At 38.0% G+C, this 15,487-nt stretch overlaps 2 protein-coding genes across 35 annotated transcripts; one reads left to right on the plus strand and one right to left on the minus strand.

Moving 5' to 3' along the window:
• Positions 1 to 5: 5 nt before the first annotated feature.
• Tm1 (tropomyosin 1) lies at positions 6 to 14,901 on the minus strand. 34 transcript variants are annotated; one of them, XM_081989743.1, is made up of 11 exons: positions 14,742 to 14,900; positions 13,973 to 14,114; positions 13,790 to 13,915; positions 9,529 to 9,662; positions 8,633 to 8,750; positions 6,570 to 6,687; positions 5,683 to 5,753; positions 4,088 to 4,163; positions 3,937 to 3,999; positions 2,378 to 2,447; positions 1,580 to 2,237 (listed from the first exon to the last, which is right to left on the minus strand). In XM_081989743.1, the coding sequence occupies exons 2-11, from the start codon at positions 14,011 to 14,013 to the stop codon at positions 2,155 to 2,157; spliced, it is 900 nt and encodes a 299-aa protein (XP_081845869.1). In that variant the 5' UTR covers positions 14,014 to 14,114; positions 14,742 to 14,900; the 3' UTR covers positions 1,580 to 2,154. The 34 variants fall into 34 exon arrangements, 31 of the variants coding, with proteins under 31 accessions (XP_081845874.1, XP_081845871.1, XP_081845860.1 ...); XM_081989748.1 differs by lacking the exons at positions 1,580 to 2,237; positions 5,683 to 5,753; positions 6,570 to 6,687 and adding exons at positions 6 to 352; positions 5,388 to 5,458 and having other exon boundaries at positions 14,742 to 14,901; XM_081989745.1 differs by lacking the exons at positions 1,580 to 2,237; positions 8,633 to 8,750 and adding an exon at positions 6 to 352.
• Positions 370 to 1,279, plus strand: LOC145735635 (uncharacterized). Its single transcript, XM_081989625.1, has 3 exons — positions 370 to 392; positions 593 to 730; positions 786 to 1,279. The coding sequence occupies exons 1-3, from the start codon at positions 370 to 372 to the stop codon at positions 1,135 to 1,137; spliced, it is 513 nt and encodes a 170-aa protein (XP_081845751.1). The 3' UTR covers positions 1,138 to 1,279.
• Positions 14,902 to 15,487: the final 586 nt, after the last annotated feature.

Below are 15,487 nucleotides of genomic sequence, written 5' to 3' on the forward strand. Positions count from 1 at the left end.
AAAAATTGTTTTAAAAATTTTAATGTGTACAAAAATCTTCAATGAGCAAAAACTATTTTTCTAGCCGCAGTAAATTCTCATCAACCTGCAACAACGCTTAAAGAAGTTGCTTGACGGTAAACAAGAACAAAGCAAAGAAATTGATACATTCCATCAACAAATTAATAAAAAGCGTTCATCACAATAAAAATTGCAAATAGTAAACAACACAATATTTAGAGCTCTCTGAAGGGGGATAAAAGGCAGTGTTGGCTGTCACGCGCTTGGGCTCAGTAGCCCACCAGGTCTGCCACCGTTTGATCCATTTCCTCCGCGATGGCCTTGAACTTACTCTTTTCCAGCACCAAGTCATCTAAAAGTTAATTAGGCATGTCCATAGAACCGGATAAAACGCGATTCAATCACTACTGAAGCTAGAGGAAACATTCTAGTCCCGAAAAATATATGAACCAATAACGTACGAGAAAAATCAAACAAAGTAATACCTGTAGTATGTCTTACGTTATTCTATTTTTTTTTATTCTTCTCATAAACTGACAATAGCAGGTCAAGATTTGTCATCAAAATTAATTGAAACAGTACGCAACGAAAGCTTAAAAGCATTAGAATCGGTCAAATATAGCATTCAGCAAGGATTAAAAAGTGTGGCTGACGATGCCAAAAAACGTCTGGATGAGTTAGTGAACCAAGCTGGTTCAGACCTGAAGAAGGTTCGGGAGAACGCGGACAAGTATGTTGCTTTTTTTTCTCCTGTTAAAAAAACTACGACTGAAATTATGTTACAGAGACGCAAAAAAGTCTATTCAGACCATCACAAATGCATATTCACAAAATATTCGGGAAACTGATGCAGCTATTAGAGATGCAATAAACAAGACAGTGGCTGAGACTAAAGCTCAGCTCAATGGCGTCACCGAGCGTGCCAAAACAACACTAGGAAAACAAGAGAAAGAAATAGATACTGTTATTAAGGAAGTAACTAAACAGATTGATGGACTAGTGACCGAAAGCCTTAAAATGGTGGAAACCTACACCAAACAGGCTCAAAATAATTTAAGTATACTTGGCAAACAGTACTTGAATAAATACATACACAAAGATTTAAATAAATATATTTCCTGGTACAAGTTTAAATAAACAACAATGGAGTACGATAAATCTTAACCTATCAAACCTCCTCGGGCAGTAAGGTCCACGATGCCAAATTGTAAGTTCATATTAAATAATAGATGGAAGAGTCGCTTTTCTGAACTACAACACAGCATTAGTGTTTTTAAAATAGACCTGACGGCACGAGGAAATTTTCCCAATACACCAAGTGAAAATTTACAAAATGAGCTCGACGAATGCGGTGTCCAAGTCGTCTCCAATTTCCTTGTAACGCTCCTTTTCGGCCACCAACTCGTCTACGGGAAACAATTTCGTTTTATTGTTACAGAATAGGAGAAATGCATTACAAGCGTTAGTTCAATGCCACTTACCTGCGTCACGTTATTTTGACAGCACAGCACACTTAGTGAAAAACTCATGCAAATTAATTGAAAAAAAAAAAAAGGAAAAACAAACAAAACAACAAAAATAGGGAAATTAAAAATATATAATCAAATGAATAATTAGTTCATTTTATATAACTACATAAAAATACACTTTTCAAATATTAGAAAATATAAACAATAAGGGCTTTAAAATAGAATTTATTTATCAATAAATGTAATACTTAATGCTGCAAGTAAAAAAAAATTTAGACAACCTATTCAGCTGACAATAAATATGGAGTGACTGTAAGTTTTCATTGCTTTTTTAGGCTCAATGAATGCCATTTTGATTCAACAAACGTCAAAAATAATCTTCTGACCGTTGTCACATGTTGACAGCCGTCAAAAGATTAGCAATAAGTAAGCGGACGGTCGTTTTGATCCGACCGGGGGCAGTGTTTTATGTATTACAGGTGATCGTACACCGTAAATAAATGAATGATTGATATAAATGCCTTCGCGTGGAATGTTTACTGTTTAATTGATAGACAGCACCAATTTTGTCTTAAAGGCGGACGTGTACAAAAGTAATTTTCTACCATCCGAGTGTTATTATTTAAATAGAAAGTGCCAAAAACACGCTTTTTGTGACTTTTGTGTGACGACTAAGCGAGTCGTTCTACATGTTTTGTATGTCATGTAATGTGGCCTCCATCTCGTCCGCCAGCAGTTTGTTCTTTTCTTTTTCTGCTAAGAGATCGTCTGCAAGCAATTCGGGAAGGGAAAGTTAGAGGTTAAAAACAAAAAAATAAAATAAAAAAACACCAAAAACACTCGCGACTCACAGAAACGCGTTAATTTTGAAAAGTTGGGTTATGTATTAGAGTAAACGAAAAAGTTACCTTCGAGTCTGTCGACCTCCTTTTGCAGTTTCTGGACCGAACGTTCAGCAAATTCGGCGCGGGCTTCAGCCTAAACAACACACAAATAATAAAAGAATCAGTACCAATTTTGATGAACAATGTTCAAGAAACACTCACTGGTTTTTGTTTACTGAGATTCTACCAAAACCAGTGAGTGTTTGACAACACCATAACCAATGACAAACATGCTTTACGGCAACTTTACACGTGCACCATTTGCGTAAACCATAGTTTATTCAGTTAGTTAAGTTTGTCACTGTGCTGAGGTTTTCACAAATGCTGCACATGTTAGCTTATGGAAAACAAGCCAGGCAAAACTAGAGTGGTACTTACAAAAATATATAAAGTGATTGGTGCCTCCACCTGTTACAACCCACGTGCAAGACTACATCATTCCCTTTTAACCAAAAGCGTTTCGAAAAGATCTAATGTGACCAGATTTACACGTAAACGCGATTTTTTTTAAATCTAACAGTGACTTTTTTATTGTTGACTGATAAAAAAATCACTGCCAGATCCAGGAGAGTGTCCATAAACGTTTATTTTAATGAATTTAATACGTTTTGTCCACGACCAACCAATAATGTACTAATATTCAGCCCTCATTAAATGAGGGTCATATAACCTCAAAGTGATTTTGCCAAGTTGACATTGACAACGTCAGTGCCCTCGTGATCGTAGGCGGCGACGCTGGGGTGCGTTCAGAAATATATACAATATCAATGCTAAGGAGTACGTTAGACATTTAACTTCACTTGGCATTAGTGGTAATGGACAGTGGTCGTGGACAAAGTATAGTACAGTAACAAAAAAAAAGCTCGTTGAATAATATACTATTATGGACAGACCCGTTAAATTATTCCCGTATATGGCGTGTCGGAATTAAAACCCGTGACTGACCCGGAGAGATCGGTTTAAATGAAAAAATCCCATTAAAAAAAATCATAATTAACGATGCTATTAAGGTGCAAAATACTGAATAGAGATCGAGAGCACTTACTTCACGCAACTTGTCTGAAATAATGCGGATTTTGTCTTCGCTGTGCTCTCTGGTCACCGCCGCCTGACATAGAACAAAACAAAGCCACAATTTTAAAAATGTTTGTATAGTACAACATGCTTAAGGCTCTTTGAAAAAGTACATAAGAGAACTGAACCCCTGGACGATAACAAAAAAAAACAAAATAGATGAGGTGGGCAAAAAAAACGAGGATGCAAAACAATGTACAAGATGGCGAAAGGCAGGACAGACTACTGAGAATGCCACTACGCAAATCCGTTGTATCTACAATCAGAACGTGGTGCCGGCGACTCCCTAATTACCTCTCTCAGCTGCTGCGTTACTTGTTTCAGGGCCTGCGAATACTCTTCCTCTTTTACGGTCGCCTAGGTTAGTGCAAAAAATAAAAATCAGACACACAACTTAAACACAGTAAAAAAAAAAAACAGGGTTAAGTTAACAACAATCGAGCAATTAAAGGGATCACGATGCCAGCCTGTTAAAAAATGGCAACACTGCTTTAAAAGGGGGTTGGTACCTCCTTTAGGCGGGTAGTCAGGTTCTTGATTTGGTTCTTATATTCTTCTTCACGCTGGTTGGCCTATTTTTAGATTCAATCAGAAATAAATGTATATGATCAATTTTTTCGAAATTTGTTATTAATACCCTTTTAAAAAAATATTGCTTACCTTTTCTTCAGACACTTCCAGGGATTTGAGGTTGTTGCCTACGACGCGGAGTTCCTCTTCAAGTTCCACGATTTTGCTGCAAATTTATACTTGCATTAATAAAGTGACACGTTTTGGTTAGCTAAGAACCAAAGTTTACATATGAACCAGCTAAAAAGTCAAGAAGCTACTCGGTTCATTTGTAAACCAATCTTATAAATAAAGTCCGGATTAAAAAGCACTAAAATCGTGAAAAAAAAGCATAAAAATCTGGTAAAAAGCTTTAAAAAAGCACAAAAATCTTTCAGAGATGCCACATTTTTTGTGTTCAACTTATAGAGATTTGTTGAAGCATTCAAATTGCTTTAGAAGCATTCGGAAGATTTTAGATTGTTTTGAACTACTTGAGAAGCATTTGGAAACTTTTACACGGTTCTAGAATTTTTTGGAAGCTTCTAAACTGTTTTGATATTTTCTGGGAGCTTCTAGACTAGTTAAAAAAACATTTGGAAGCTTCTAGACTGTTTTGCAAAACTTCCGACTGCTTTAGAAGCATTGAAGTTTCTGGACTGCTTTTAAGACTTTTGAAATTGAACTCTTGGAAGCCTTTAGACTGCCTTGAAATTTTTGAGAGCTTCTAGACTAGTAGAGGATTATTTAGAAGCCTTTAGAGTGTTCTAAAAGCTTTTGGAAGCTTCTAGACTGCTTGAGAAGCATTTTAGAGTTTCTGTAGGGTTTTAAAACCTTTTTAGACTACTTTAGGAGCATTTGAACAGTTTAAAGAGCCTTGAAGGTTCTGGCCTGCCTTTAAGGAATTTGAAACCTTGTGGACGGTTTTGGAAACTGTTAAAGAGCTGTAAAAGTGAGAGCTTCTAGATAGATTTAAAAGCATTTGGAAGCTTTTGCAAGGCATTTTAGAGCTTCTATAGTGTTGTGGAATGTTTTTACATTTTTTTTTTACTACTTCAGGAGTATTTGGAAATTGTTTGGTGAGTTTAAATTTGTAAATTGATACTTCAACATGTTTTTGTCGTTCAGTTATCTCAATATAGCAAAAGTCATTATTACCACTTAGGGCCCAATGGCCCACTGTGCGACGTTACAGAACCAAAAAGATTACGTCAAAACTCCTGCGTTTTAATGTCATAGCAGTTTAGTTTATTTTTAAAAACTTGTTAAACAAAAGAAGAAAAAAGCATAAACAAAATCTGTCAAATAACGTTTTTTCAAAGGTAGTTTAACGTTATTTAAAAAAAGCAAAATGTCTAGAAAACCGGACTCTACTTATAAATCTAATGCGTAGAAAAAAAAAATAAAGCACCTATCTGAATGGTCTACGCGTTCTTCCGCCCTCTCCAAGTCCTGCTCCATAAGTATCAACTTTCTAGCCACCTGGCAACAGCGTAAAACAAAATCATGCAATAAAGCGTCGTTACAGTATTAGGCTAAAAATTAATGCCTCAAAAGAACAAAAAAAAAACCAAAATATAATGGGTTAGATGGGTTAATCGAGTCTGGTCCTGTTGCTCGAAAAAAAAACCCCTGTTTGGTGCGCGCATGCTCGAAAACATTAAAAAAAGCGAGTAAGACACACAAAACGTCAATAAGACACCTACGATTCGCCGGCTTCTGCGCGCTCCTCAGCCCTTTCGAGGTCGGCTTCCACCATGGCCAATTTACGGGCTACCTATAGAGTTTCAGAAAATAATCAGTTATGGTAAAGAGTGTGCGCGTGTGTAGGTTAAATTTATAACAAAACATGTACGAGCAACAAAACAAAGTGTTTTAGGGCTCGTACAGCGTCAAATTCTTGACATACTTTTAGGTTATGTAGCCAAAAACGACGTGTCCATGGTCTGTAAGAAGCTGAACAGTTTGTTAGAACACTACCAGTCTTAACGTTGCACTAAATTGCCAACTACGGCCCTGACCGTCATTGATTAATTAACGAAACAAGTATTCGAACATAAATTGATAAATTGACGCGTTACTTTAAAGCCGTTTTCACGTGAATTCGCTTAATAAACACTTTAAAAGTTATTCTGAGGTAACTTTTAGCACCAAAACCGCAAAATTATAATATGGATAAATATTTTATGTTATAGTAGGTGTGAGTAAAAAATATAGCTTTGGTTACTACATTAAAAATTGAGTGAAAAACCCCCCAACCCTGGTCAACCCCCACTGGAGTTTCAAATCCGTTACACACAGTTACTAAATAATATTGCCCAGAAAAACACACTGCACTAACAACTTCCTCCCATTTTTGGTAAAAAGCACTAAAACAACCCTCATAAAGGTCGTTACACCTTCTAAATACCACAAATTTGAATTATTTAAAATTTTTTTTTTTACTCAATGACGCACATACACACACACATCGAACCCCCCTCCCCCATGATGACCGTATCGGTAAAACAAACAAAAGGCGGGTTCAGACTGATCATTTCGATAACAAGTGCACTGGTTAAGGCGGTTTCACGTCATCACAAACATTATTAACCTCATCGTATTTTTTGTCGGCTTCCTCGGCCAGGAACCTGGCCTCCTTCAGTTGGTTTTCCAGGGCGTCCATACGCTCCTCATCGGCCAACGAGCGGTTCTCGAGAATCTTGCGTTGCCTGTGATTGGGTGGTACAAAAAGAAAAATCAATAAACATTTTGAAGGACTAATCAGAAAAGAACACGCTGATGCTGGATTGTTTGTTAAGCCGGGTACACACGTTTGGCGCCGTTTTGTTAATGTAATGCGAGGGGGGACAAACACACACAAAAACGCAGATCAGGTTGGAATTGATCAGAATTCCATGTTCCTACTTAAATTTACTTCTAGGAAATCAAATAAATTAAGTCTTAATTCTGATAGTTTAGTGGTAGGTAAGGCAATACTGTATTTCTTTTGTTCAGTTTTCCTGGCACTTTTCTTCAGTTTCACAGCAGTTATCAGAGTTGTTCCTAATCCCACATAACGTAAAACTGCGTTTCAATGCATATCATAAATCGGAAAGATTAGTCTGAAATGTCGCAGTTTTTCGGTAATTTACAGGACTTTGAAAATGCGTAAATAAATTCAAATTGACGGTTTTGCTGCGTGTATGACGTAATCAGCAGTTTTATTGGCTATGGCTGTCTCAACTGGTTGACAGTTGACAGCATCTTCCAATCAGCTGATTTATAACCCCAAAGTCAAGTCCGCAGAGTGCAATGTTGCCAATTCCCTGAACATAAAGTAATTTGATGTCAATTTATAGGGTGCTGTTACTGTTACAAACTAAAAAAGTGTAAACTCTTGTTATGTTAGACTTAGTATTTTGAAAAATAATAAAAAACGTATTTCATATTTTTTTGCCTCCTAATCAAATATCAAATAATAAAAAAATATGTGGGATGAGCCACCGCCCTCTGTACAAGAAAGCCAAGAAGGTGCATGCCAAAAATTCCAATATGGCCGAAATATGGGATTGACAGTTTGCATTTGTTTGTATTGTGGAAATTGAGTTTTTGGATGATTAAATTAATTTTTAAGGTTTAAAGTCAAGACTTGGGATTACTGGCCAAAGTAATTGTTGTTTATATGTTTATTGTTCTAGTGAAAGTGTAGTTTGTGTTCATTTTATTGTGTTATCACTATTGTTATTGTTCCTTCATTGTTCTATAATTTGTGGTTGGTTTTTTAACTTAAATTCTATTGCCTCTACACTATGCCGTCCACTGGTTGTTTGCCAAATTTCTAAAAGCAATTTGGTGAAAGGCCCAAAAGTGTCAGTCTTTTACTTTCCAAAAGACCCTGCTCGAACCCAACAGTGGTTGAAAGCTTTGAAGTGGAATGATTTTACTCCAACACAATACTCAGTGGTAAGTACAATATGCTTTCTCATTCAGTAAACTTATTGCCTCTTACATACATTGGTATGTGACTTATGTGAGTTACATTTTGAGGCCGCCTGCATTTTGAGAGCAACAAAGATTTACTCTGAAGAAACAGGACAGCTTTTAGAAGTTCTATTGGCACATTTACATTTTAAAAGAAAGGTCTTGGTAATAATATAAAACCCATTTACCAGTTTTGCTTACCTAGATTCAAGGATTTCCAAATTTTCTTTGATTGAGCAATTTTTACATTAGTTTGTTGTACTTTCCAAGACAAAGGGTTCTAACCAAACTTGCTTTGGCTGGACTTTATTGGATATAAAAAGCCATATCTATACATATCTGGATCAGGAATGAAGCGTTCTTTAATTTTTCACTCACAACTTCTAATCAACTACACGAAAAAATAAAAAAAAACATATTTTCTACTGCATCTCCATAGGTTTGTGTACAAAAAAAATCCGATAACGCCGCCATTAAAAGACACATTCTAGGCTTTCTTGTAAAGAAGGCGGTGGATGAGCCCATTACAAACCCCCTTCATGACTTAAGGGTTAAGTTAGCTGCTAACCTATACTGACAGCAAACTTTTGAACCAATTAACTGATCTGCCCAACCCTTTCCCACTATTTTCCATCAGAATTAAAACTTTGCATAAATTTTGCCAGAGAGAAATTAGTGAACCTTTGATTATACCTCTTCGTATTTTTTGTCGGCCTCTTCGGCGATCTGTTTGGCCTGGGCCAGTTGCTGTTCCAAGATAGAGACCCGGTCGTCTTCCATGTTCGTTCTGTTTTCCAGGGCCTTGCGTATCCTGGATTAGTGGGCACCAAACACAAGCGACACACGGTTAGCGGGATATTAGGTTAGAGAGTGTACCAACAGGTGTCTCAACTTTTTGACTTACAAAGCAGTTCCTAACAATGGGGTCGTCTACCATAATGAAATTTAACATTTCAAATAAGAAAATTTTATGCATTAAAACGAACTATTACGTCGTACATTTCAAAATTACATCCCTGGTAATTCTATAAAAAACTTAAAAAATAAGTTAAAATAATCAGGGCAGCATCCCCTGTGACGTAGTGAAAGCCCTTTCAAGTTCATAACGTACGTGTAAGTGTTAAGTCACGACGCAAATTACTTATTCCACAGGTGTTGGGCTTCGCTGGTAAAAATATCTTATTAGGGCAGCTGTTACAACTTTTGGAACACGATTGAACAACACAACGCTTAAACGGCATTTTTTTCTGCAGGAGATCACTAGAAAATAAACATTAAACATAACCTACAATTTTAGTCTTCCTCCTTCCTTGACGGTTGACGTTTCGTTAAAATTGATATTTGACATACGCCCACGCATTCCGTCTCACTCAACTTACTATAAACAGAAGAGAAATAGGGCACATGTACGTTTCCTATGTGACAGATACATGAATGTACCAAATAAGTATGGTTTTCACTGACTTTCACAGTAATGTTTTGGTAGGCGACCCCATTTTACACAAGTTGAGCCACCCAAAAGGTACAAAAATTAGTGTGGATTTGCACACAACAAAAAAATTTGGGTACTAAGTAAAAACAGCACGAACCTTTCGCTTTCATCGGCGGCTTGTGAGGCTTCGGCCAATTTGGCGGTGGCGGTGGCGAGACGCTCCTCGGAACGTTCCAAGTCCTCTTCCAAAAGCTGGATGCGTCTGTTGAGGGCGGCAACCTCGGATTCGGCCTGAAACCAAACAAAATACGGTCAGATAAACGGTTCCGCTTTACGTAATCAAATCAATTGATACGCGCCCCTGATCGTTATTATTTTAGTATACGCGCTAGTGGTACAGTCGAGTAAACATGGTCAATGCAGGAAGGAAGTATGGCAAATTAGAGCCCCTACAATGAGAGTGTTTAGTTCCCAAAGCAGCTAGAAACTGGACTTTAGTTTTTAAAAAAGTGAAAATTCCACGATCTGGTTGAAACAGATTAACGGGTTTTGCATACGAATTCCATTAATTATTATGCAAAGGCCGAGGCTGAGCAAGCCCACATTTTCTTAAAAAATATGCTTGTCGCGCGCGATTGCTCGTGTTCAGTACGGAAATTTCATGTACATGTTCATGGAATTTTTGGTGGAAGATTGGGTCAACAAACCTACACTACCATGACTTCATCTTACTGGATTAGTAATCAACACTCATTTATTATGATGAGACATTCTTCTCCACTTACAATCACAATGCCAAAAATCATCACTTTTATTGGCGTTTCAAGTTAAGATCGCAGCGTCAGTTGAACTATATAAAATCTGGCAACCCGTTCCTAACCTAACATTATAAATAATATGCCACTGTCACTGTCAAAATCAATGTAAACAAAGGGAGAAATGACAGCTGGAATGCCCGAAACTGTTTTCAAAACTGATCACCAGAGGGGGTATCTCTTACCTTGAAACGCCTATAGCAGTTATGAATCAAACTAGTTTCCTAAGATCTTCGAAAAAGTCTCTATATTCCACAGAGACAATAACTTGACTTTAATGGATATCAAGAATTTGACAGATAGCAAATCACAATCGGCTAATTTGCAAAAAACCTGTAATTTACTGTCAAATAACATCACAAAGTGATCTTCAAGTGTAACTGATCTTAAACACTAAACTAAATATAAAACAAAAACAGGATGAATGTTTGCTATTCAGATACCTGTTCATAAGAACTTCAGTCTTAGGACCTATCAAAGTCATATCACTTTCACAATTTATCAAACAAATCTAATTTCTAATAATAATAATAATTTCAGTAGTAAAAGCAAACTTGTATTTTAGATATTAGGTTAATAAATAATAAATATTACGTCTTCAGTTACAGGTAGTAGTACAGGGTGTATTAGACAAATTAACTGAAACGTCATTTGTCAAAATTTGCACAAAAACAGGTTATTAATAAGGAATAAAACCCCCCAGACAAAATTAGTTTTAAATACGACAACGACACGGGCACCGTGGCAACACTGCAAACCCCATGTCGGACCGTCGGATTCTCTAAAGACTCTTCATTCACAAATATTTGAGATTTTTCCCTTGAAAAAATGACCCTCAACACCACAAATCCGCCCTTTTCCAGTCAATCAATCGGCAATGAGCCTGAAACTTACTTCTTCCCTTCGCATTATCTCCATTTGCAGCCTCTTATTGAATTCCTCGCACTCGTCCTTGTACCGTTCCATTTCCTCCTTGGTCTGGCGCATTTTCTTTTTCAACACGTCCAAGAGGGAACCTTGCTGGATGTTTGTCGTCATTTTCATTCACTTGTACTGGACACGCACTCTAATTTTTCAAGCAACAAAACGAAAATATCGGCCGAACAGTGCGTAAGATACGATTCGACTGGGCGAGTCACCGGTAGTCAAGATGGCGGCGGGGCGCTTGCGCAGCCGGACCCACCTGACGGAGGTCAGACAACAATGATGCCATGTTTCGCTTACCACCACGAATTAGCAGCAATTCAAAAAGTCTAACAAGCGTCAAAGCTTTGAAAACATTTCATCAATCAAAGTTTCGTATACATCCAAACGACATAATTACAACACAACCATAAGAAAAAAACAAAAAAAAGAAGTTGATAATGAATCAAGACAGAAACTGTAATAAACTACTGATAAAAATATCAGCCACTTGACAACATTGCAGAGCATTACGTCAGCCAGACCATTCCCAATTCCCAGGTTGGGCATTAAGCAGGTTCAGCAAACCTAAGCGCTTTAGCGCTTGAGTAAGCAAGTAGTGTCCACCAAAATTACTCAAACCAAATAGTCATCTCATCTTGCATCCAGGATCACATTGACGTACAAACATGATTCATGTTTTATAACGTAATCTAATCGTTCAGTTAATATTTGACGAATATTTATCAATCTCTATAAACTTGGATTTCAAGTTTCCTAAAAATCTCCATGACTTGCTATTGAGTACCTAATAAGAATTTCAAAATTGCTACACCATAGATAAGATAAATTACTTGAGTTAAGGGGTCACTAATTCAACTTGAAGGGCCTAAAGTGCAAGCCAGTAGTAAACGATTAAGCAACAGATGGTTCAAAGACAAGCTGACCTTAATAAAATTCCTAAAATGGATCTTTCAAGTATGTCCTACTTTGATTGAACTGGTTTTGCTTTCTTTCAAACTTGGTGACTCATCCATCATAGTTCACTATAAAAAAACTGGACCAGAAATAAATGTGTGAGAAATGTCAGAACCTACAATAACATTCCTATTGTAATAACTAGCCCTCATGTACTGTGACCAGTCATTAAGTTGTCTGAAAAACAAGTTTACATTGTTTATGAGTGTACAGTAAACAATCAGTTTACAACAGATAAGCTTTAATCAGTTTAAACTTTTGACCTAATCTTGGCATTGAATTAGCTTAATCCCACAGGAAACATGCTGTTCCCCCTTCCACTGTCAATAAAAGCTATTTTTAACCCCTCTGGTGTAAACAATAAAATTACACCTTTCCACAAGGCTTTACATTTAACAAACCTCAAAGTAAATATAGTGTAGGCTATTTTAGGATCAGTGACTGAGCAAAAATGTACCTACCCGCTTTAACTGTGTATTCATAATATTCTGTATCTCATTCCTAATAATGCTGAATTTCATCATGGTATCTGAACTGAAGGTGGAACTAAATGCCAGCCCTGGATAGTCAGCACACCTTCTGCCCTTTCTTCTCATCTCTTTTTCAGCTATCACTTCAGTCCTTTCGGACGTACAGCGAAGCTTAGATAATTCTTCAGTTTCAGGGTCCAGATCCAACTTTTCAGTTTCCTGATCGCTCAAACTGGAACCCTCAGCTTCTGGTCTTTGCACCATAGTCATATCTTCCTTGTCAGGGCTGCTTAGTGTTTCTCGAGACAACTCGAGTTTGCTTTTACTTTTTTTAACTTTCTTTATTCGTTGGTTACGATCATTTTTACTGCTTTTCGTCACAGACGGTTCTACATTACTACAGCTACCTTCTTGGTTAGAAACTAAGTTTTCGGCCTTAACTGCTACTGTTTCGTCATCACATTGAGTTAGATCTATCACGGGAATATCACATTTTGCTTCTGGTAGGCTGCCACCCCCCGATACCGCCGTGTTCCCCACGGTTTTCACCAATGTTTGGACCCCCAGTTGTTCTTTAGTTGTCAAAACGTTTTGGGTACTGTACACACTCAATGGGGTCACGACAACCGGCTCCAAGATAGGTTTTCGCCTGGTGCCTTCGTTACGGGGATGGTGTTGATGACCCCTTTTACGGTGGGGCCCCGGGGGGCGACTTGTTGACATTTTTTTCGGTCGACGCGACGTTAACACTCACTCCACTCGACGGCCATGTTGGCTCGACTGACGATTGGCGCGCCGCCACACGTTCAATTCGTCAAGTTCGACAAGCCACATTGCCAAATTGAACACGAGAGCTATTTGGATTCAGTCAATTTACAAATTTATTTTCAACTGTATTTAACAGTAATCCTTGAAATTAAACCTGACAAAGGGTTTAGTTTAGGGATGAAAGATAGGTCTGGGCAGCCACGTTTAGGATTCAATTACAAACAAAAGTTGGCAACGTAGCCTGAATAAATCCTCAACCAGATGTGTGTAATGTTGGTTGCCTAAGCGTGACAACATGAACGTGGCACTTTCACATTGTTGACCTAGTTTACGGCGCAGTAAATGACAGAGAGTCCAGTGACGTCACGGGAATCGGACGCCGACCAAATATGGCGACGCGGTTAAATTTCGCTTATTTTTAGACCAGCCGGGAGAGAAATTCCACGCCAGCCACCAAAAAAGAAAGAGATAAATCTAAACTTACGTTTTGGAGGGCCTTTTCTTTCTCCTCGAGCTTGCCCATAACTTGGGTGAGCTGCTCTTGGGTCTGGTCAAGGTCATTTTCAATGGTCTGGATCTTCTTTTGCAATTGACGGGCTTCTTCTTCGGCCTGTTACAATTTAAAAAAAATATACAGGGTGGTTGCGCTCATGGACATTTTTTCTACCTTTTCAGCGCGAAGATTAGCGTCCTTGGCGAGCTGTTCATTGTAGGCGGCACGGTCCAACGCGTTGTCCTTCTCAAGCTTCATCGCTTGCATCTTCTTCTTGATCGCGTCCATGGCTGCGGTTGTTTTTTTGCGCGGTTACCTAGCAAAACGAAGAACGCGATGAAGATAGTCAGAAGAGCGTTCACCCTTTATTAGACTTAATTGCGGGAAGTTTTTTTTTAATTAAGTCGGTTACATTCTAGAAAAACATTTTAAATTCTTCTGGAAGAAACTGATGTTTTTATGTGAGTTTGTGTCCAAGTTCAATTAGGGGTGAAAATCTGATCCAGAGTACCTTTTGTAATCACCAGCCAAAAACATAAAATAGTTGTTACTTTTTAATTAAAGGAACTCAACTCAATAATTATTAGAGTAGATCACTGACAGATCAAGGTCAGATGAACCCGCCAACCGTTTAACTGGGACTGATTTTGCCAATGATAACATGCAAAAAGAATAAAATGTGAAAATTTATTTCATAAATTGGCTTTGGCCCACTTTTGAAACAAAAAATTTTTTTTAGCCACTATGTTTAGTTTATGAGTGACCTAATATTAGACTCTGATGTTGTTGATATTCGTAGAAAATAAACAACTTCCTTCATATCTAGTTTTGTTCTGAAAGTTCAACAGGAACGGTAAAAAATGCAAATGTAGAGAATTTTCGGATTGAAGGACATATTTTTAAACGCCCTAAACTAACCACCCTCGCAAGAATAAGCACTCACCTGAAGAAACAAAGAAAGTACGACTACGGTACGCACTCGCGGGTTCGAAGCGACTAAGAAGCTTGACTTGACGGTGGTGCTATCAGCTTACGCCCGGCTCCATACCGGGCCAGGGCGCCCCCCTCTTTGGACCAGAATAGACCGAGAGGTGAAAGAGGAGACGCGAACCAGGGACCGTCAAAATGTCGCCACCTCAATCCCCGATTTAATTACATAAACTACATTTTGCACAACTTAAGGCAGTAACCATTGCTCCAGGAAACGTTTGACAGATTTGTCAGCTAAATAAGCAGCTGATTCATCTATGCAAGCTGCTAAACATTTCGTTCAATTTAGCAGAAATTTCAATAAATTATGATTCACCTCGACATCGGCAATTCGAAGCAGCAGCGGCGGCGTCCTTGTCCAACTACACACTTAATATAATGGTTATACCATATAAGGGGCCAAAATGCTCTGGAAATCGCTTTCGGTACTGTAAAAATGAAAATTGGCCAGGGCAAACGAGTATAAGGTATTTTCCATCGAGTGCTCGTACCTCCACAGCAATTTGATCAAATAGGAAGGGTTTGGAGCGACAAAATGAGCGACCAGACGGACATTTGGCTTCACAAGTAAAAATTAGGGTTTTCAGGTCGACGCGATACAGCAATTCGGTCAATGTCACGTTTGCAGTTTGTTATTGTGCGTAATACTTCGAAAAACGGGTCTTTTACTCAACATTTTCACTTTTCGAGTCTAATCAG

The sequence above is a fragment of the Ips typographus genome, linkage group LG11 (assembly GCF_016097725.1).
Source record: "Ips typographus isolate SLU linkage group LG11, UJ_Ityp_2.0, whole genome shotgun sequence".
Taxonomy (NCBI): Eukaryota; Metazoa; Arthropoda; class Insecta; order Coleoptera; family Curculionidae; genus Ips; species Ips typographus.